The 21,361-nt window shown below is 44.1% G+C and overlaps 1 protein-coding gene across 1 annotated transcript in view; it reads right to left on the bottom strand.

Moving 5' to 3' along the window:
* The window catches only part of LOC143955221 (uncharacterized), a 145,377-nt gene that overhangs the window by 103,350 nt on the left and 20,666 nt on the right, over window positions 1–21,361 (bottom strand). Inside the window, exons 11-24 of the mRNA XM_077465304.1 lie at window positions 17,692–17,862; window positions 14,391–14,534; window positions 14,181–14,304; window positions 13,781–14,064; window positions 13,563–13,701; window positions 12,781–13,442; window positions 12,560–12,701; window positions 11,926–12,443; window positions 11,710–11,851; window positions 11,003–11,457; window positions 9,372–9,513; window positions 8,931–9,028; window positions 8,679–8,814; window positions 4,224–5,752 (exon numbers count right to left, since the gene is read on the bottom strand). Of these exons, the coding sequence (XP_077321430.1) occupies window positions 4,224–5,752; window positions 8,679–8,814; window positions 8,931–9,028; window positions 9,372–9,513; window positions 11,003–11,457; window positions 11,710–11,851; window positions 11,926–12,443; window positions 12,560–12,701; window positions 12,781–13,442; window positions 13,563–13,701; window positions 13,781–14,064; window positions 14,181–14,304; window positions 14,391–14,534; window positions 17,692–17,862 (4,686 nt within the window). The remainder of the gene's footprint in view (window positions 1–4,223; window positions 5,753–8,678; window positions 8,815–8,930; window positions 9,029–9,371; window positions 9,514–11,002; window positions 11,458–11,709; window positions 11,852–11,925; window positions 12,444–12,559; window positions 12,702–12,780; window positions 13,443–13,562; window positions 13,702–13,780; window positions 14,065–14,180; window positions 14,305–14,390; window positions 14,535–17,691; window positions 17,863–21,361) is intronic.

The following is a 21,361-nucleotide window of genomic DNA, read 5'->3' as shown; positions in this document are numbered from 1 at the left end:
CTCGTGATCCCAGCATCCCACCGCTCCCGGTACATGCACCGTAGATCCCCCTTTTCTCAAGTGTCCCTCATTCTGACATTCAAAACTTGGGAGGTATGACAACTGTCATTTTTTTATTGCTGTCGCTGCCCCCGTTAAGGAGATTCCCCTTCTCGGTTTGTCCTGTTTACCATTATCATTGAAAGTGAAAGTAAAAGAAAATCTCAGATTTTGGGTTGTCCCCAGAAAAGTAATAGAGGGTAAATCTTCCAATGGGGGCACTAGTTCTGGTGACCTGGGGGGCCCCCAAAGAATTCCCTTAATTTGCAGGGATTTCCTCTCACTTCCTGTTTGGCTATTGGACAGGAAGTGAAGGGATGTCTTGGCAATCGAACACAGATGGCAAAAAAAAAAATCTGACAGGGGTTATAACCCTCTAACCAAAATGAAAAAAAATAAAAGGTTTGCCCAAAGTTCTACTTTAGTACCTGGATAAACCGAAGAAGGGCCTAGAGCAGGGGTCTCCAAACTACGGCCCTCCAGCTGTTGCTGAACTACACATCCCTCTGACAGTCACAGACATGATGGGAATTGTAGTTCCTGAATCCTGAACAACTGGAGGTAGGGTTGCCACTTTTTCTTCAAACCAAACCCAAACACTTTAGCGGCACACAGTACATTTTTTTTTCTTTTAGTATATACTATAATATTGTAACAGACTTTGGACACCTTTGGGCACTCCAAAGAGAATAGTAATGTGGTGCATTCCCTTCACCCTCCTGTCAAGCTCTGTTCCGAGCCACATTCCTGTCTAAATAATGTGTCCGGGTTTCAGGTGGATTGAGACCCGGACAAATGATTCAAAACTCGGACTGTCCGGGTGAATCCCGGACAGGTGGCAACCCTAACTGGAGGAACATAGTTTGCAGACCCCTGGCCAAGACCATTGTATGATTGTCTCTCTGCCATGGCCTCCTTTCCTCATCAGTTGCTATTTCCCCCATGGTCAGTACCTGTACCCTCTGACAACCAAAAGACCAAATAGATAGTCAGGTTCTCCTGTCCCTCTTTAGCTCTGCCAGCTTATAATCTATCTACTGTCTCTTCACTTAGAAAACCCCCCCAATGCTGACCCGGCCGAGATTTGACCAATCTATGGCCAGCTTAAGTCACCCTCTTATCATTGCTGGTGAAGAACAAGGAATTGTGATCAGTGGTAACAACAAGAGTCCACACTATGGTTTACCAATGAGAACTTTATTGTGTTGCGGTCAAGAGACGCCTATCCCGATGTAACATACGAAAAAAAAGACCAACGTGAGACCCAACCATTGGTCCCAGAGAACTTCAGTATTTAAAGTGGAAATTCAGCCAATTTAACAGAATTGGGTAAAGGAGAACCCTTATATCGTTATCTGTATCGCTGTTCAGGAAATGTCCCTGATTTCATGACCCAGTGATAGGTAGGGATGAACTTGCTCATGCACATGTATTTGTCCGAATGACAAACTTTCAGTCCCTTCGGCAAAAGCCAAACATCATATATAGTAGCAGTTTTTTTTTCCCCCTCTACTATAGGTGATCGCTACCTTCTGCTGTTAAAGTAGTTAAAGTTGAACTAAACCCCTCTATCCTTTTCAGGATATTGCGGCGTATTGCCGGTGGTTTTAACCCTTTCTCGGCCGCTAGCGAGGGGTAAAAGCGCCCCGCTAGCGCCCGAAATGCGCCGCTATGGGCGGTGTGGTGTGAAAGGGGTCTAAAGGAATCAGCACCTCCTTAGCAACCAGTGACATCACCTGACTCCATTTATTACTCCTGGGGAACCCCGGCCATGTGAACAATTTAGTTGGGGATAGTTGGGCTCCTTCTTTAATTTATACTAGGTCCTTCAGGTCTGGTATAATGTTTAAGGCAAACCACATGCGAAAAAAAGAAAAAGCATGGGTTCCCCTTATACGTTATACCAGATCCTTCAGGGTTCCTCCAAAAGTCTAATAACAAACATATGCAAAAACGTAAAAGAAGCCGACCCTTATCCAGGCATTTGGACTGCTAGGCCAAGAAGGGGGGGGGGGGGTAGCATCTGTACCCCACTTAACTACACCAGACCATATTCCCTTGCCTTGCCAGGGGGAGCTTGCTATTGATGAGGACAAGAGCCTCTTCCCCCCAACTCTGGCCTGCTGGCTGCGGGGGTCTGCCGGCAGGGGGATTATCTGAACCGTCTGGTGATGCAGATCCATGTCTATCATGATGAACAACGCTCGCCGACCACCTACACATCTGTGCCTGATGACGGCTCCACTGGATGGCAGCTGATATAAACAAAGTGGTGGGGTCTTCGGAGCGATGTCATTGACCAAATATGGACATGGCCATACATGGTCAATGATGTCACACAGCAGACCACATTCCTTTGTTTATACTTCACTGTCATGCACTGGAGACCCCACCCCTTTGTTTATAATTAGCTCTCATACACTGGAGACCACACCCCCTTTTTTATACTTACCTGTCATGCACTGGATACCAAGTCCCTTTTTGTATATTTGTCTCTCTTACAATGTATACCCCACCCCTTTGTTTATACTTAGCTGTCATAAGTTGGAGACACCACCCCTTTGTTTATACTTAGTTCTCATACACTGGAGATCCCACCCCTTTGTTTATACTTAGTTCTCATACACTGGAGATCCCACCCCTTTGTTTATACTTAGCTGTCATGCTCTGGAGACCACACCCCTTTGTTTATAATTAGTTGTCATACACTGGAGACCCCACCCATTTGTTTATACTTAGCTGTCATGCACTGGAGACCCGGCCCCTTTGTTTATACTTAGCTGTCATACACTGGAGACCCCACCTCTTTGTTTATAATTAGTTGTCAGGCACTGGAGACCCCATCCCTTTGTTTAAACATAGCTGTCATATGCTGGAGACCTTTTGTTTATAATAAGTTGTCATGCACTGGAGACCCCGCCCCTTTGTTTATACTTAGCTGCCATACGCTGGAGACCCCACCTCTTTGTTTATACTTAGCTGTCATGCAATTGAGACCCCGCCCTTTTGTTTAAATTTAGCTGTCATCTGTCGTCAACATCAGATCAAGTCAGCATTTTTTTTTTAATGGATGTGCAAGCAACGTTCCTTGTGACTGTCATGAATCTGCATTGCTGGATGGTATGGTTGATAGCAGATGTACATCATGGGACTTTTTTAAGGCTGTGTGTTTTTATTTACTGTTTACTATTTTTGTGAATAAGTAGGGGTACTCCATACTCATTCACATGGGGTAGGTGTCTGGGTGCCCCCTTAAATAAGGCTTCCAGATTCCAATAAGCACCCTGTCTGCAGACCTCCAGAACCACCGGGCCAGGGTTGTGGGGAATAGGCCCTTGTCTTCATCAACAAAGGTGCTTTGCCAGGGTGTCCATGTTTTGAAGTCATGTGGCCTGTTATGGTTTAGGAGGGGAACCACACACTTGTTTGCCCTTTCCTGGCCTATCAGGCAGCATAATTGGATAAGGGATCTTGTGTAGATTTTTGGGGGGACCCTATGCTTTTTTTCTTCATTCATGTGTAGGGTTCCCTCTCAAAATCCATACCAGACCTCAAGAGTCTGGTATGGGATTTGGGGGGGGTGCCACACATTATTTCTTCTCTGGTGTCCCCAATTAACATCTATACCAGACCCCTACCTAGGATCTAGTTAGAGAATAATAGCTTCTAATACGATTTTTTTAGGGTTTTCCTCCCACATTTTATTTAACCCCTTCCCCCGCCACCTCCCAGCCTTTTAAGAGGTTCTAAATGCCGGGAGTCAGAGGTTGGCATTCCGATCACCTGAACGCTGTAATTGGCTGTCAAATGATCGGAAAGCTCCCGATCGCAAGTATGCATTGGGTACTCGCCGATAACTGTGCTGGAAAGATGTTTGCACAGGGCCGGATACTGTATATGGGGCCTCTGGCGGGTTAAAGCCCAATCGCAGAGCGGTCGCATATATGCATAGAAGATGTTAAAGGAATTTTGCATTTTTAAGTAGTGAAATAGAAAACAAGAGATCAAACCACAACAGTAAAACTAAAATGTTACATTCGGGGTGGATGATCCTTTTGGACAGCCTCATCTTTATAGTCTTATTGTTGCCCGGATAGAAGGATCCAGTCTATGAAATGCCACCACCATACGTTGTTCAATGGTCTCGGGTGGTGTGTATTCTACGGCTGAGGACTAGCGTCTTATGTGAATGTTTTTGGGTAGATCATTCGTCTGGTATGAACTCTTTGATGGTTAATTAGTGTTATTTTCTGTGTAAAGCGTTTGCCGCATTCCGAACAGGAAAACGGCTTCTCACCCGTGTGAATCTTCATGTGTTTATCACGGTTTCCTTTACTGGAGTAGCCCTTTCCACACTCGGAACAGGTAAAGGGCTTCTCGCCGGTGTGGACTACCTGGTGTACTTTTACTTGCGATCTCTCTGAAAAAGTCTTTCCGCACTCAGAACACGAGAAGGGCTTTTCCCCGTTGTGAGTTCTCTTGTGTCGAACAATTTTCCAACTGTTTTTATGTTGCAAGAACTTCTTGCAACATGAAAAAGGTGGCTCTCCGGTGCGAGTTCTTTGGTGTTCAACCAGATCACATTTTCTATTGACGAATTTTTCGCAGCCGGGGCAATAGTAGATCTCCTTACTGGTGTGACCCCTCCGATGAACGTGGAATTCAGACCTCTTTTCAAATGACTTGCCGCACCCGGAACATGGCTGTGAAGCCTTCATTTCGTGAAGATCCACATGCTGAACAAGACAGTGGTTGACTAGATTCACTTTCTGTGCAAAACATTTGCCGCATTCTGAGCAGCAAAACGGCTTCTCGCCGGTGTGAGTCCTTATGTGGCCATCACGGATCTCTTTTCTGGAGAAGCCCTTTCCGCACTCAGGACAAGAATATGGCTTCTCGCCGGTGTGGATTCTCTGGTGTTTAACGAGATCTGATTTCTTTTTGAAGGACTTCTCACACTCGGAGCAAGAAAACCATTTTTTACTGGCGTGAGTTTTCTGATTTACAACCGGGTCATGGTTTTTTAAGCTTGAGTTTTCGCAATCCCTTAAAGAATGTAAATGACTGGGAGATGATTCTTCGGGATTAGAAGGATCTGTTGTTTGCTCTGTAATGTAAAAGCTTGGTTGGCCACCTGGAATAACAGTATGTGGTTTATTTTTGGACTCCTCCGAAGATTCCTTATAATTAAAAGTATCTAGGGGTTGCCCTGCAATGTGAAAGCTTGGTTGGACATCGGGGATAACAGTATGTGGTTTATCTTTGGACTCCTCTGAAGGCTCCTTATGATTAGAAGGATCTGTAGGCTGCATGTGAAAGCTTGGTTGGGCAGTTGGTGGTTTATCTTTGGACACCTCAGAAGATTCCTTACGATTATAAGGATCTATCGGTTGCCCGAAAATATTAAAGCTTGGTTGGACAGTAGGGATATCTTTGGACTCTTCAGAAGATTCCTTATGATTGGAAAGATCTGGAAGTTGCTCCGCGCTGTGAAAGATTGGTTGGCCCTTTGGGAGAATAGTACGCAATTTATAATTGGGCGGCTTACAAATGAACCGATCTTTTGTTCTTTTTATAGGCTTAGGTTTGTGATGTATATTTGGAGTAAAAATGATTATTCCTGGAGGATATTGTGCCATGCCATTATTCTCTTTCTTACATTCGACAAATAAAGTAGGATGTTCCTTTGGGGTCTTCCGGACATTGGCTCCTCCTGTTGAAATTAATTGTATTAATTAATAGTAGCATTGTTCATGTTTTGCATTCAGTAATCATGTATGTTGGTCTATTAGTCAACTGTTCCCTGGCTAGATCTCTGGCACAGAATTAGGTACCGTGATAAAAACAACAAAAACAACACAAGGATAGTTATTGTTCGTCTCCTCTTGGGTCAAAAAAATGGTTCCCCTGAAGAAGCCATCGTAATGGTGAAACATGTTGGGACTCTTTTGACCAGCGATTAAATTTCGACTATACCATATTGAGTAGAGGATGATTTTATCCAATGTATTGTGTATTGCTGTGAATTAATTCTGACGTTCAATGTTTTGCATTCAGTAATCATGTATGTTGGTCTATTAGTCAACTGTTCTCTGGCTAGATCTCTGGCACAGAATTAGGTACCGTGATAAAAACAACAAAAACAACACAAGGATAGTTATTGTTCGTCTCCTCTTGGGTCAAAAAATGGTGCCCCTGAAGAAGCCATCGTAATGGTGAAACATGTTGGGACTATTTTGACCAGCGATTACATTTCGACTATACCATATTGAGTAGACGATGATTTTATCCAATGTATTGTGTATTGCTGTGAATTAATTCTGATGTTCAATGTTTTGCATTCAGTAATCATGTATGTTGGTCTATTAGTCAACTGTTCCCTGGCTAGATCTCTGGCACAGGATTAGGTACCGTGATAAAAACAACAAAAACAACACAAGGATAGTTACTGTTCGTCTCCTTTTGGGTAAAAAAAAATGGTGCCCCTGAAGAAGCCATCGTAATGGTGAAACATGTTGGGACTCTTTTGACCAGCGATTACATTTCGAATATACCATATTGAGTAGAGGATGATTTTATCCAATGTATTGTGTATTGCTGTGAATTAATTCTGATGTTCAATGTTTTGCATTCAGTAATCATGTATGTTGGTCTATTAGTCAATTGTTCCCTGGCTAGATCTCTGGCACAGAATTAGGTACCGTGATAAAAACAACAAAAACAACACAAGGATAGTTATTGTTCGTCTCCTCTTGGGTCAAAAAAATGGTTCCCCTGAAGAAGCCATCGTAATGGTGAAACATGTTGGGACTATTTTGACCAGTGATTACATTTCGATTATACCATATTGAGTAGAGGATGATTTTATCCAATGTATTGTGTATTGCTGTGAATTAATTCTGATGATACTTATTTTTATGACTATTTCATTAAATAAAGAACCAATGGTTATTTCTTTTAAATGATATATTGTACCTAATTGTCTGTAATTCCTGGACTTTCCTTAACCGGTTCCCTACCAGCGAGCGCCGATGTACGTCGGCAGAATGGCACGGGCAGGCATATTGGCGTACAGGTATGTCCAATCTTCAATGCTGCCCTGCCATCGCGAGCGAGCTGCCCGGGACCCCCGTGAGTCCAGTCGCGGGTCCCGCGGACTCGATCGCCGCAGGCATACCCGCGATCGTCTCACGGGACGGCTGAATGGAGGAAATGCCGTGTAAACAGCATTTCTCCATTCTGCCTAGCAACTAGTGACGCTGATCTCTGCTCTATGTGATTGGAGCAGAGATCAGTGTTCACTAAATGGAAGCCCAACCCCCCCACAGTTAGTAACACACCCCTAGGAACACTTAACCCCTACACTGCCACCCACTGGTTAACCCCTTCACTGCCAGTGTCATTTACACAGTGATTACTGTATAAATGACAATGGTCCCAAAAATGTGTCAAAAATGTCCGATGTGTCCGCCACAATGTCGCAGTCACAATAAAAATCGCTGATCGCCGCCATTACTAGTAAAAAAAAAAAAATAATAAAAAATTATTAATAAAAATGCCATAAAACGATCCCTATTTTGTAAACGCTATAATTTTTGCGCAAACCAATCAATAATCGCTTATTGCAATTTTTTTTTTACCAAAAATATGTAGAAGAATACGTATCGGCCTAAACTGAGGGAAAAAAATGTTTTTTTATATATTTTTGGGGGCTATTTATTATAACAAAAAGTAAAAAATAATGCATTTTTTTCAAAATTGTCGCTCTATTTTTGTTTATAGAGCAAAAAGTAAAAACCGCAGGGGTGATCAAATACCACCAAAAGAAAGCTCTATTTGTGGGGAAAAAAGGACGTCAATTTTGTTTGGGAGCCACGTCGCACGACCACGCAATTGTCAGTTAAAGCGACGCAGTGCCGAATCGCAAAAAGTGGTCTGGTCTTTGACCAGCAAAATGGTCCGGTCTGAAAGTGGTTAATTTAGGCCTTTACATTGATATATCCTATTATTATTAGGCACCGCAATAATCCCCTCCTCCCTAGTCCCGTATTTCTTTATACATTTTGGGATGAGGTGCCCTGTGTATTAGACTTCCTGGCCGAATTTTCCCATTTCTCTAACACAAGGATAGACGTCAGATAAGGTGCACAATGCAACCAAAGCAACTACAGCGCACTGGCTGGAGGTTTACATACATTTAAAGACTATAGTATAGCCAGGAACACAAATGGACCTTCCTCCACCTCATTTTTCGGGAACGCGTTAAATTAAAGTACAACTAAAGGCAAAACTTTTTCTTAGTTTTGGATAGAGTGGAGAGGGATTAGAACACCCGTCTGTTATTATTGCTACCTGCGTCCACCTTGGGCAGATTCACCCTCTCTATCCATCCAGTTTACCATTATCATGTAAAGTTAACGTAAAAGGAAATCCCACATTTTTGGTTGTCCCCAGAATAGTAATAGAGGGGAAATCTTCCAATGGGGATACTAGTTCTGGTAACCTGGGGGTCCCCAAGGTATTCCCTGAATTTGCAGGGATTCCATCTTGCTTCCTGTTTTGGGAATGGGATAATGATAATGGGATGTGAAAGAATGAATGTAAAAAAAAAAAAAAGTGTGGTTGTATCTAATACAGACCTGAACTGACATCTAGTGAAGATTCCTCTTTGGTAATTGTCACCATCACTTGTTCTTCTATTGGCAACTGTTCACAGATCACATCCATCTCTTCTACCTCTTCGACCTCAAGTTTTATACCCAAAACTTCTTCCGCCTTAAAAAAAAAAAAAAAAGTGATGGTGAGCACTATTATTCTGAGGCTACATAGAAGAATATCATCTAATACGGTTTATAGTCAAGATTGAGTTCACCATCCTCAGCCCCATGTACCTGATGATGGTGAGGGATGGTGTGATCCTCCTGTGTGGAATCCCAGGAATACAGAGAATGGGGACATCTCTCTGATGGGTTTCTGTTACTGGTACCATCTGTAGGAAACACACACACTGACTGAATACAAAGCACTGTGTATAGACCTCTTAATCAATGAGGGACAATAAATGCTTGATTGGACGTAACGCGTAAGGGAAGGACGTAACGCGTAAGGGCAGTGACATCATCACACATGCTTTTTCGTTATCTGGGCTTCACAGTGATATTATACAATCTTGCGAGTGTTTTGAATATAAGTTTATATTCAATAAATGATAGAAGTGAACACTATGTATGCATGTATAATGTATGCATTTTAATAATGTAAATACATACGATATACTCCTAAAAGTGAAATTAAAAGGTTGACTGTTTCTGCATTTAGCGCTTCTTACTTACTTGTGTCCATATGTAGAGAAGATTCCTCCTGTTTAATTTCCATCATCTTCTCCTCCTCCTCCATAGACTGCTGATCTCCACTCACCAACGTCTCTTCTTCTTCCTCTTTAATCTCAGCTTTGATGTCTTTCAGTTCTTCACCCTAAACCCCAAAGATGATAGATAAAAAAAAAAAAAAAAGAAGAATAGTACGCAATTTATAATAGCTTAGAAAAGGGGTCTCCAAACACTCTTAACAAACTGCCAGTTTACTGTCCTTTAGGCTTTAGGGGGGCCGGACTGTGGCCATTGGAAATAGAAATTGGCCTGGCATTAGTGGAAGTAAACAATTCCTCCCCTGACTACATGTAAACATGTAGTTGGTGGAGGAATAGGGCCCCATCTTTGGTGTCAATGGTTGGAACAGTGCTCCATCATTGGCGTTAGTGGAAGAGATAGTGCCCCATCATTGATGTCAGTTGCAGGAATTATACCCCATTGTTGATGTCAGTGGGAAGAATAGTGTCTTGTATCAGTGGCATTAAAAGTACCCCAAGGGCTGGATAAAGGCAATGAAAAGGCCACATCTGCCCCCAGGCCGCAGTTTGGTGTCAGTGGAAAGAATAGTGCTCCATCATTGGTGTCAGTGGGAGGAATAGTGCTCCCTCACTGGTGTCAGTGGAAGGAATAGTGCTCCATCACTGGTGTCAGTGGGAGAAATAATGCTCCCTAATTGGTGTCAGTGGAATAATGCCCCATGATTGGTGTCGGTGTGAGGAATAGTGCCCCATCATTGATATCAGTCGGAAGAATAGTGCCCCATCGTTGGTGTCAGTGGGAGGAATAGTGCCCCATCACTGGGGTCAGTGGGAGGAATATTGCTCCATCATTGGTGTCAGTGGGAGGAATAGTGCCCCATTATTGATATCAGTCGGAAGAATAGTGCCCCATCGTTGGTGTCAGTGGGAGGAATAGTGCCCCATCACTGGGGTCAGTGGGAGGAATATTGCTCCATCATTGGTGTCAGTGGGAGGAATAATGCCCCATCATTGATATCAGTCGGAAGAATAGTGCCCCATCGTTGGTGTCAGTGGGAGGAATAGTGCCCCATCACTGGGGTCAGTGGGAGGAATATTGCTCCATCATTGGTGTCAGTGGGAGGAATAATGCCCCATCATTGATATCAGTCGGAAGAATAGTGCCCCATCATTGGTGTCAGTGGGAGGAATAGTGCTCCATCATTGGTGTCAGTGGGAGGAATAGTGCTCCATCATTGGTGTCAGTGGGAGGAATAGTGCTCCATCATTGGTGTCAGTGGGAGGAATAATGCCCCATCATAGGTGTCATTGGAAGGAACAAGTGACCCATTGTTAATGTCAGTTTGAGAAATAGTTCCTGCTACTGACATCAAACAACTAGATCTCAAATTGACATTAACAATGGGACACTATTCCTCCCACTGACACCAACAATGGGGCATAATTCCTGCTACTGACATCAGTGGGAGGAATAGTGTCTTGTATCAGTGGAAGGAAAAGTAACCCAAGGGCTAGATAAAGACAAGCAATGGGCCACATCTGCCCCCCAGGCCATAGTTTGGAGACAACTGGCTTAAAACCATTATTGAGTTCTGAATACTTAGCCCTATCTACCTGATCAGGTTGTGCATAGTTGTGATCTTCCTGTATTGATTCCCAGGAATACTGAGGATGGGGGCCACTAAATTGCTCCACCATGACCTCCTTAAAGGGGTCTTTGTGTCCTTCTGAAAACTCCTCCATTGCATCAACCTCTTCCTCCTCCTCTTTTATTTCTTCTTTAACCTCATTTGCGATGGTGTGATCTTCCTGTGTGGAATCCCCGGAATACAGAGAATGGGGACATCTCTCTGGTGGGTTTGTGTCATTAAATGGTTCCACCATGACCTCCTTGAAGGGGTCTCTGTGTCCTTCTGAAAACTCCTCCATCGCATCAACCTCTTCCTCCTCCTCCTCCTCTTTTATCTCTTCTCTAACTGTAGGTGAGATGGTGTGATCTTCCTGTGTGGAATCCCTGGAATACAGAGGACGGGGACATCTCTCTGGTGGGTTCCCATTACTGGATCCATCTGTAGGAAACACACACACTGACTGAATACATTGTTTCTATGTGTTTATCAGATGATGGGGGATCTAGGTGGAGCCTCCGTACTGCTCTCTCCTTTACAATAAAGTCTCCTCTTACCCGGTGATGTGAGGGGCGGCTGATTCTCCATCATGACGTCCTTGTAGAGATTATCTTCCCTGATGATGGGAAAGTCTACATATCCTCAATCCCCAATCTATACAAATGAACTGTTTCTGCATTTAGTATTACTTACTTGTATCCACATGTAGAGAAGATTCCTCCTGTTCACTTTTCATAATCATCTTCCCCTCCTCCATAGACTGCTGATCTCCACTCACCAACCTCTCTTCTTCTTCCTCTTTAACCTCAACTTTGATGTCTTTCAGTTCTTCATCCTAAACCCCAAAGATGATAGAATACATTGGTGAAAAGGGAACAAGAGATTACATAGAAGAATGTCCTCTCATACCTTAGAATTGTTTTTGAGTTCATGTTGTTCATCCCCATCTTCCCGATGATGGTGGGGGATGGTGAGATCTTCCTGTGTGGAATCCCGGGAATACAGAGGACAGGGACATCTCTCTGGTGGGTTTGCATCATTAAATGGCTCCACCGTGACCTCCTTGAAGGGGTCTTTGTTCCCTTCTGAATACTCCTCCATCGCATCAACCTCCTCATCCTCCTCTTTTATCTCTTCTATAACCGTATGTGAGATGGTGTGATCTTCCTGTGTGGAATCTCCAGAATACAGAGAACGAGGACATCTCTCTGGTGGGTTTGTGTCATTAAATGGTTCCACCATGACCTCCTTGAAGGGGTCTCTGTGTCCTTCTGAAAACTCTTCCATCGCATCAACCTCTTCCTCCTCCTCCTCCTCTTTTATCTCTTCTCTAACTGTAGGTGAGAGGGTGTGATCTTCCTGTGTGGAATCCCGGGAATACAGAGGACGGGGACATCTCTCTGGTGGGTTCCCATTACTGGATCCATCTGTAGGAAACACACACACTGACTGAATACATTGTTTCTATGTGTTTATCAGATGATGGGGGATCTAGGTGGAGCCTCCGTACTGCCCTCTCCTTTACAATAAAGTCTCCTCTTACCCGGTGATGTGAGGGGCGGCTGATTCTCCATCATGACGTCCTTGTAGAGATCCTTGTGTCCTTCTAAATACTCCCACTTCATCACCACACTTTCTTCCTCTTCTTTTTCATTAGTAATATTAAAATGACTCCAGTTTTCCTTCTGAATGTAAAAAATATATAGTAAAATGCAACTAATATACAGATCATAATGTAGGCATCAATGATTAATGATCTTGTACCTGATGATGGTGAGGGACGATGTGATCTTCCTGTGTGGAATCCCGGGAATACAGAAGACAGGGACGTCTCTCTGGTGGGTTTGTGTCACTAAATGTCTCCACCATGACCTCCTTGAAGGGGTCTTTGTTCCCTTCTGAATACTCCTCCATTGCATCAACCTCATCCTCCTCTTCTTTTATCTCTTCTATAACCGTATGTGAGATGGTGTGATCTTCTTGTGTGGAATCCCGGGAATACAGAGGACGGGGACATCTCTCTGGTGGGTTTGCATCATTAAATGGCTCCACCGTGACCTCCTTGAACGGGGCTTTGTTCCCTTCTGAATACTCCTCCATCGCATCAACCTCCTCATCCTCCTCTTTTATCTCTTCTATAACCGTATGTGAGATGGTGTGATCTTCCTGTGTGGAATCTCCAGAATATAGAGAACGAGGACATCTCTCTGGTGGGTTTGTGTCATTAAATGGTTCCACCATGACCTCCTTGAAGGGGTCTCTGTGTCCTTCTGAAAACTCCTCCATCGCATCAACCTCTTCCTCCTCCTCCTCCTCTTTTATCTCTTCTCTAACTGTAGGTGAGATGGTGTGATCTTCCTGTGTGGAGTCCCGGGAATACAGAGGACGGGGACATCTCTCTGGTGGGTTCCCATTACTGGATCCATCTGTAGGAAACACACACACACACTGACTGAATACATTGTTTCTATGTGTTTATCAGATGATGGGGGATCTAGGTGGAGCCTCCGTACTGCTCTCTCCTTTACAATAAAGTCTCCTCTTACCCGGTGATGTGAGGGGCGGCTGATTCTCCATCATGACGTCCTTGTAAAGATCCTTGTGTCCTTCTAAATATGCCCACTTCATCACCACACTTTCTTCCTCTTTTTCATTAGTAATATTAAAATGACTCCAGTTTTCCTTCTGAATGTAAAATATATATAGTAAAATGCAACTAATATACAGATCATAATGTAGGCATCAATGATTAATGATCTTGTACCTGATGATGGTAAGGGATGATGTGATCTTCATGTGTGGAATCCCAGGAATACAGAAGACAGGGACGTCTCTCTGGTGGGTTTGTGTTACTAAACGTCTCCACCATGACCTCCTTGAAGGGATCTTTGTGTCCTGAAAACTCCTCCATCACACCAACCTCATCATCCTCCTCCTCTTTTATGTCTTCTCTAACTGTAGGTGAGAGGGTGTGATCTTCCTGTGTGGAATCCCGGGAATACAGAGGACGGGGACATCTCTCTGGTGGGTTCCCATTACTGGATCCATCTGTAGGAAACACACACACTGACTGAATACATTGTTTCTATGTGTTTATCAGATGATGGGGGATCTAGGTGGAGCCTCCGTACTGCTCTCTCCTTTACAATAAAGTCTCCTCTTACCCGGTGATGTGAGGGGTGGCTGATTCTCCATCATGACGTCCTTGTAGAGATCCTTGTGTCCTTCTAAATACTCCCACTCCTCCATGGAGAAATAGACAGTGACATCCTGACACCTTATAGGAACCTGACACACACAATGATACAGTCACCATCCAGACACATCCCTTGTCTGTTACTGGATAATGTCCCAGAATTCCCACCACCGCTCACCTCTCCTGTCAGCAGCTCCATCATCTTCTGGGTGACTTTGAGGATCTTCTGCTCATTGTTTCTTTCTGGAACCAGAAAAGAATGTAGAGGGGCCATAATGGAGTTCTGTCCATCTCCCGATGTCTTCTCCACAATTATATTATCCTGTGGAGAGAGATTAGCAATTACTATATACACTATATTACCAAAAGTATTGGGACACCTGTCTTTACACGCACATGAACTTTAATGGCATCCCAGTCTTAGTCCGTAGGGTTCATTATTGAGTTGGCCCACCCTTTGCAGCTATAACAGCTTCAACTCTTCTGGGAAGGCCGTCCACAAGGTTTAGGAGTGTGTCTATGGGAATGTTTGACCATTCTTCCAGAAGCGCATTTGTGAGGTCAGGCACTGATGTTGGTCAAGAAGGCCTGGCTCGTAGCCTCCACTCTAATTCATCCCAACGATGTTCTGTCGGGTTGAGGTCAGGACTTGTGCAGGACAGTCAAGTTCCTCCACTCCAAATTTGCTCATCCATGTCTTTATGGACCTTGTTTTTTGCACTGGTTCGCAGTCATGTTGGAACAGGAAGGGGCCATCCCCAAACTGTTCCCACAAAGTTGGGAGCATGAGCTTGTCCAAAATGTCTTGGAATGCTGATACCTTAAGAGTTCCCTTCACTGAAACTAAGGAGCCAAGCCCAACCCCTGAAAAACAATCCCCACACCATAATCCCCCCTCCACCAAATGACCAGTGCACAAAGCAAGGTTGACTTGTGTAGGGTAAAAGGTTTCATACAACTTTCAGTACAAAAAAAGTTGAATACCCACTTGACCTCCAGAAGATTTACCCCCTTCATAACCAGACCATTTTTTACAATACGACATTGCGTTACTTTAAATGACAAGTGCGTTGTCGTGCGCCGCTGTTATTTTTTGCACTATAAAAGACTGAACATTTTGAAACAAAGCAAAAAAAAAAAAAAGAAAACAATATTTTTGACTTTCTGCTATAAAACATAACCAATAATTTTTTTTTTAATATATCAGATTTCTTCATAAATTTAGGCCAATATGTATTCTGCTACATGTTTTTGGTAAAAATAAGCGTATATTGATTGGTTTGCGCAAAATGTATCCACTTAAGGACGGAGCCTCTTTTAGAGATTTGTTGTTTACAAGTTAAAAACAGTTTTTTTTTTGCTAGAAAATTACTTAGAACCCCCCAAACATTATAACATTTTTTTGTTCTAACCTCCTAGAGAATAAAATGGCGGTTGTTGCAATACTTTCTGTCACACCGTATTTGCGCAGTGGTCTTACAAGCGCATTTTTTTGGAAAAAAATACACTTTTTTGATTTAAAAAATAAGACAACAGTAAACTTAGCCCAATTTTTTTTTTTAATATTGTGAAAGATAATGTCACACTGAGTAAATTGACACCCAACATGTCACGCTTCAAAATTTGTGCCCTCTCGTGGAATGGCGACAAACTTTTACCCTTAAAAATTTCCATAGGCGACATTTAAAAAAATCTACAGGTTACATGTTTTGAGTTACAGAGGAGGTCTGGGGCTAGAATTATTGCTCTCACTCTACCGATCGCGGCGATACCTCACATGTGTGGTTTGACTATCGTTTTCATATGTGGGCGCTACTCACGTATACGTTCGCTTCTGCACACGAGCTCGGCGGGACGGTGAGCGTTTACATTTTTATTTTTATTATTTATTTTACCTTTTATTTTTACACCATTCTTTAAAAAAAAAAAAAAAAAATGGTGTCACTTTTATTCCTATTACAAGGAATGTAAACATCCCTTGTATTAGAAAAAAAGCATGACAGGACCTCTTAAATATGAGTTCTGGGGTCAAAAAGACCTCAGATCTCATATTTACATTAAAATGCAATGAAAAAAAAAAAAATGTTGGCATTTAAAAAAAAAAAAATGTCCCTTTAAGAGGTATGGGCGGAAGTGATGTTTTGATGTCGATTCCGCCCTGCAATGGTATGGAGACGGGAGGGGGCCATCTTCCCTTCACTCAGCTTCATACCTAAAACCAAGAAGGATCCGATCGCCCCCGCCGCTACTGACAGCTCCGGTAAGCAGCGGAGGGGGGGGTCCTTTCCTGCCGCCGATAAAAGTGATCTTGCGGAGAATCCACCACAGAGACCACTATTATCGAAAAACTGGACCGCTGGCCGAAGAAGAGGATACCGGGGTTATGGCAGCTAACTGCTGCCATAACAACGATATTCCTCTTCAAAGTTAGGACGTATACTGGCGTGCGGCGGTCTGAAAGTGGTTATAGCGTCTACAAACGATGGGATATATTTATTTCTTTTTTACCAGTAATGTCGGCTATCAGCGCCTTATAGCGGGACTGCGATATTGTGGCGGACATTCTGACACTAACTGATACCTTGTGGGAACCAGTGACACCAATACAGTGATCAATGCTAAAAATATGCAGTCACTGTACTAATGACACTGGCTGGGAAGGGATTAAACATCTAGGGTGATCAAAGAGTTAACTGTGTGCCTAGCCAGTGTTTATGTGTACACCGGCTGCTGCTTTTACTAGGGGAAGTCATGGATTTTATTCTCTGCTTTGCAGGGAAAGTAAAATCCATGAATTCCCCGCTGACAGGACAGGGCTCTGCCATGTTTAGATCGGCAGAGCCCTGTCCTACGTGTGTTGTGGACGATCGGCGGGTGCCGGCGGTAATCTATTGGCCGGCACTCTCTGATCGGCATCTGCTGTGTAAAATCAAAGCAGAACCGGGTCGCAGGCGGGGCCCCCTACCCGAAAGTGCCGGATCTCGTACTAGGTACGTGATCATGTACGTTCGGCAAGCGGAATTAGAAATGCGTCATTTTTTGGCAGTTAAAAAAGGTAAAGGAACAATACCGTCCATTGGACATTTCCCGTGACTTGCTGCTGGAATAAAATTGTGATCCCAGAATCCTCACCGGTTTTGTCAGCAAATTTTTTTTTTAAATACCCAGATTTCAGGAAAATAAAATTCAGGGAAAAAAGTATACCCGTGATGATTTAGTAGCTTATCAAAAAAAAAAAAAAAAAAACAATAAAAGTTTGCAATTCTCCAGCTGTCAGTAACGCAAATTCTGTAAAACGTCTCGTAAGTTGTTGTAGGGTAAAAAATAAATAAAAAATTCTCCTGGTTGTGAGTCAAAAAAAGCTGTACATTTTTTGTCAGATAAAAAAATGCTTCTAAAATATAAAATATAAAACCAAAAATATATCCACCAGACACTTTTCAGCTGAAATAAAACTGCGCTCCCAGAATCCTCCTCACCTCCCCGGTCAGCAGGTAGATGATTTCCAGGGTGAGCCGTAATAGCCTCTCCGTCAGGTTGCTGCAGTTTTCCTCCATCGCTCTCAACTCTGTTCCATTCACTTCCTGCAACAATAGTGCCCATACCCCCTCCCAGAAAAGCTCGGCATCATGGGTAAAAAGCAGACTCTTCTGTGATTAGCTATTCTCGGCCATTTCTTTGTAGCCCAAAAGGTCTGAAGGAACACACTGTTCATCATGAAATAGCACTCAAACCTGAGGATTTCTACTAATATCCACCAAAAATTGCCATCAGCCTAAAACAGGATGAATGTTTCTAGGACATGTGACATGTTCATTTAGTTGTATGCTAACATGTCCTCATATTTGAGCTACAACAATATGGCTGCCCCCAGAAGCTTAGCCTCATTGACTACCTAGAAGCAAATGTTTTAACATGAAGAAACTGTGAAATAACTTTCCTGTCTCAGGATAGGGTTGCCACATCAACCCTTTAACCACTTGCCGACCGCCTCACGCCGATGTACGTCGGCAGAATGGCACAGGCAGGCATAATCACATACATGTACGTGATTTGCCTCCCGCGGGTCGGGGGCCCGATCGGGCCCCCGCCCGGTGCCTGCGGCGGTCGGTTTTCGTTCGGGAGCGATCCCGGACGAGGGGACGGCCATTCATTCATGGCCACCCCCTCGCGATCGCTCCCGACGAATGGAAATCCCCGGTGACATCACTTCCTCTCCTGTAATGTAAACACAGGAGAGGAAGTGATGTATTCTCTCCTCCGTGTCGGTATTTTTCGTTCCGACACGGAGGAGAGCGGATCAGTGAGTTGCACCAACACATCCCACACACAGTAGAACATGCCAGGCACACTCACACCCCCCCTTTACCCCCCGATCACCCCCCCAATTACCCCTGCCCCCCAGTCACAGTGACACCAATGTCATTTTTTTTTTTTTTTTTTTTTTTTTTGCATTGGTGTCATTTGTGACTGTAATAACTGTTAGGGCAGTTAGGGTTAGCCCCCTTTAGTTCTAATGTACCCCCCTAACCCCCCCAATAAAGGTTTAACCCCGTGATCACCCCCCGTCGCCAGTGTCACTAAGGCTGGGTTCACATTGCAGCGGTTTATGAGAACGAATGTGATTCGCACCGCACTGCAGTGCAAATCACATCCGATCTCTGTGCGATTCGAGTTCAGCCATTCGCCGCACCCGCCGCACCCGCCGCAAATTCGCACGGGACCCTTTTTTTGGCCCGCAGCAGAATCGGATCGCATGGGTGTTCACACCATGCGATCCGAGTTTGCAGATCGCACTGCGATATGCGAACTGATCTGGGGGTGTCAGTAACATTTCACTGACACTCCCAGCAGTTCGCATAGGGCAGTGTGAACTGCCGCCGGGAGGCATGCGATGCGGGAACCCGCCGCGGATTCGCGGCGTTTCCGCATCGCTCCAGTGTGAACCCAGCCTAATAAGCGATCATTTTTCTGATCGCCGTATTAGTGTCACAGGTGACGCTAGTTAGGCAGGTAGGTATTTAGGTTCGCCGCAGCTTTTTATAGCGCTAGGGACCCCCATATACTACCGCATAAAGCCCCCTGATTGCCCCCTAGTTAACCCTTTCACCAGTGATCACCATATAACTGTTACAGGTGACGCTGGTTGGTTAGTTATTTTTTTATAGTTTCAGGGCACCCGCCATTTATTACCTAATAAAGGTTTAACCCCCTGATCACCCGGCAGGTGTCATTTGTGACTAATAACTGTTAGGGCAGTTAGGGTTAGCCCCCTTTAGTTCTAAGGTACCCCCCTAACCCCCCCAATAAAGGTTTAACCCCGTGATCACCCCCCGTCGCCAGTGTCACTAAGGCTGGGTTCACATTGCAGCGGTTTATGAGAACGGATGTGATTCGCACCGCACTGCAGTGCAAATCACATCCGATCTCTGTGCGATTCGAGTTCAGCTATACAGATAGTATGGCTGAATTCGTGTCGCACCCGCCGCACCCGCCGCAAACTCGCACGGGACCCTTTTTTTGGTCCGCAGCAGAATCGGATCGCATGGGTGTTCACACCATGCGATCCAAGTTTGCAGATCGCACTGCGATATGCGAACTGATCTGGGGGTGTCATTAACATTTCACTGACACTCCCAGCAGTTCGCATAGGGCAGTGTGAACTGCCGCCGGGAGGCATGCGATGCGGGAACCCGCCGCGCATTCGTGGCGTTCCCGCATCGCTCCAGTGTGAACCCAGCCTAATAAGCGATCGTTTTTCTGATCGCTGTATTAGTGTCACAGGTGACGCTAGTTAGGCAGGTAGGTATTTAGGTTCGCCGCAGCTTTTTATAGCGCCAGGGACCCCCATATACTACCGCATAAAGCCCCCTGATTGCCCCCTAGTTAACCCTTTCACCAGTGATCACCATATAACTGTTACAGGTGACGCTGGTTGGTTAGTTATTTTTTTATAGTTTCAGGGCACCCGCCATTTATTACCTAGTCTCACTAGTGTACCCCTAAATTTAGGGGTGTCTACTTTCTAAAATGGGGTCATTTGGGGGGGGGGGGTTTGTGCCATCTTGGCATTTTATGGCCTTCAAAACTGTAACGCCCTTAGAAAGCCTGAAGGCGGTGCTTGGTTTTTGGGGCCCCGTACGCGGCTAGGCTCCCAAAAAGTCCCACATATGTGGTATCCCCGTACTCAGGAGAAGCAGCAGAATTTATTTTGGGGTGTCATTTCACATATGCCCATGGCATGCGTGAGCAATATATCATTTAGTGACAACTTTGTGAAAAAAAAAAAAAGTTTGTAATTTTCCCGCAACTTGTGGCAAAATATAAAATATTCCATGGACTCAACATGCCTCTCAGCAAATAGCTTGGGGTGTCTACTTTCTAAAATGGGGTCATTTGTGGGGGTTTTGTGCCATCTTGGCATTTTATGGCCTTCAAAACTGTAATAGGTAGTGAGAAGTGAACTCAAAAAATTACGCCCTTAGAAAGCCTGAAGGCGGTGCTTGGTTTTTCGGGGCCCCGTACGCGGCTAGGCTCCCAAAAAGTCCCACATATGTGGTATCCCCGTACTCAGGAGAAGCAGCAGAATTTATTTTGGGGTGTCATTTCACATATGCCCATGGCATGCATGAGCAATATATCATTTAGTGACAACTTTGTGAAAAAAAAAAAAAAAAAAAAAAAGTTTGTAATTTTCCCGCAACTTGTGGCAAAATATAAAATATTCCATGGACTCAACATGCCTCTCAGCAAATAGCTTGGGGTGTCTACTTTCTAAAATGGGGTCATTTGTGGGGGTTTTGTGCCATCTTGGCATTTTATGGCCTTCAAAACTGTAATAGGTAGTGAGAAGTGAACTCAAAAAATTACGCCCTTAGAAAGCCTGAAGGCGGTGCTTGGTTTTCGGGGCCCCGTACGCGGCTAGGCTCCCAAAAAGTCCCACATATGTGGTATCCCCGTACTCAGGAGAAGCAGCAGAATTTATTTTGGGGTGTCATTTCACATATGCCCATGGCATGCATGAGCAATATATCATTTAGTGACAACTTTGTGAAAAAAAAAAAAAAAAAAAAAAAGTTTGTAATTTTCCCGCAACTTGTGGCAAAATATAAAATATTCCATGGACTCAACATGCCTCTCAGCAAATAG

Source organism: Lithobates pipiens, unplaced genomic scaffold (assembly GCF_037356315.1).
Source record: "Lithobates pipiens isolate NorthernLeopardFrog02 unplaced genomic scaffold, aLitPip1_a1.2 Scaffold_35, whole genome shotgun sequence".
NCBI classification, from domain to species: Eukaryota; Metazoa; Chordata; class Amphibia; order Anura; family Ranidae; genus Lithobates; species Lithobates pipiens.
The sequence above is the reverse complement of the archived record's forward strand: the minus strand, read 5'-3'. Positions and strand labels throughout refer to the sequence as shown.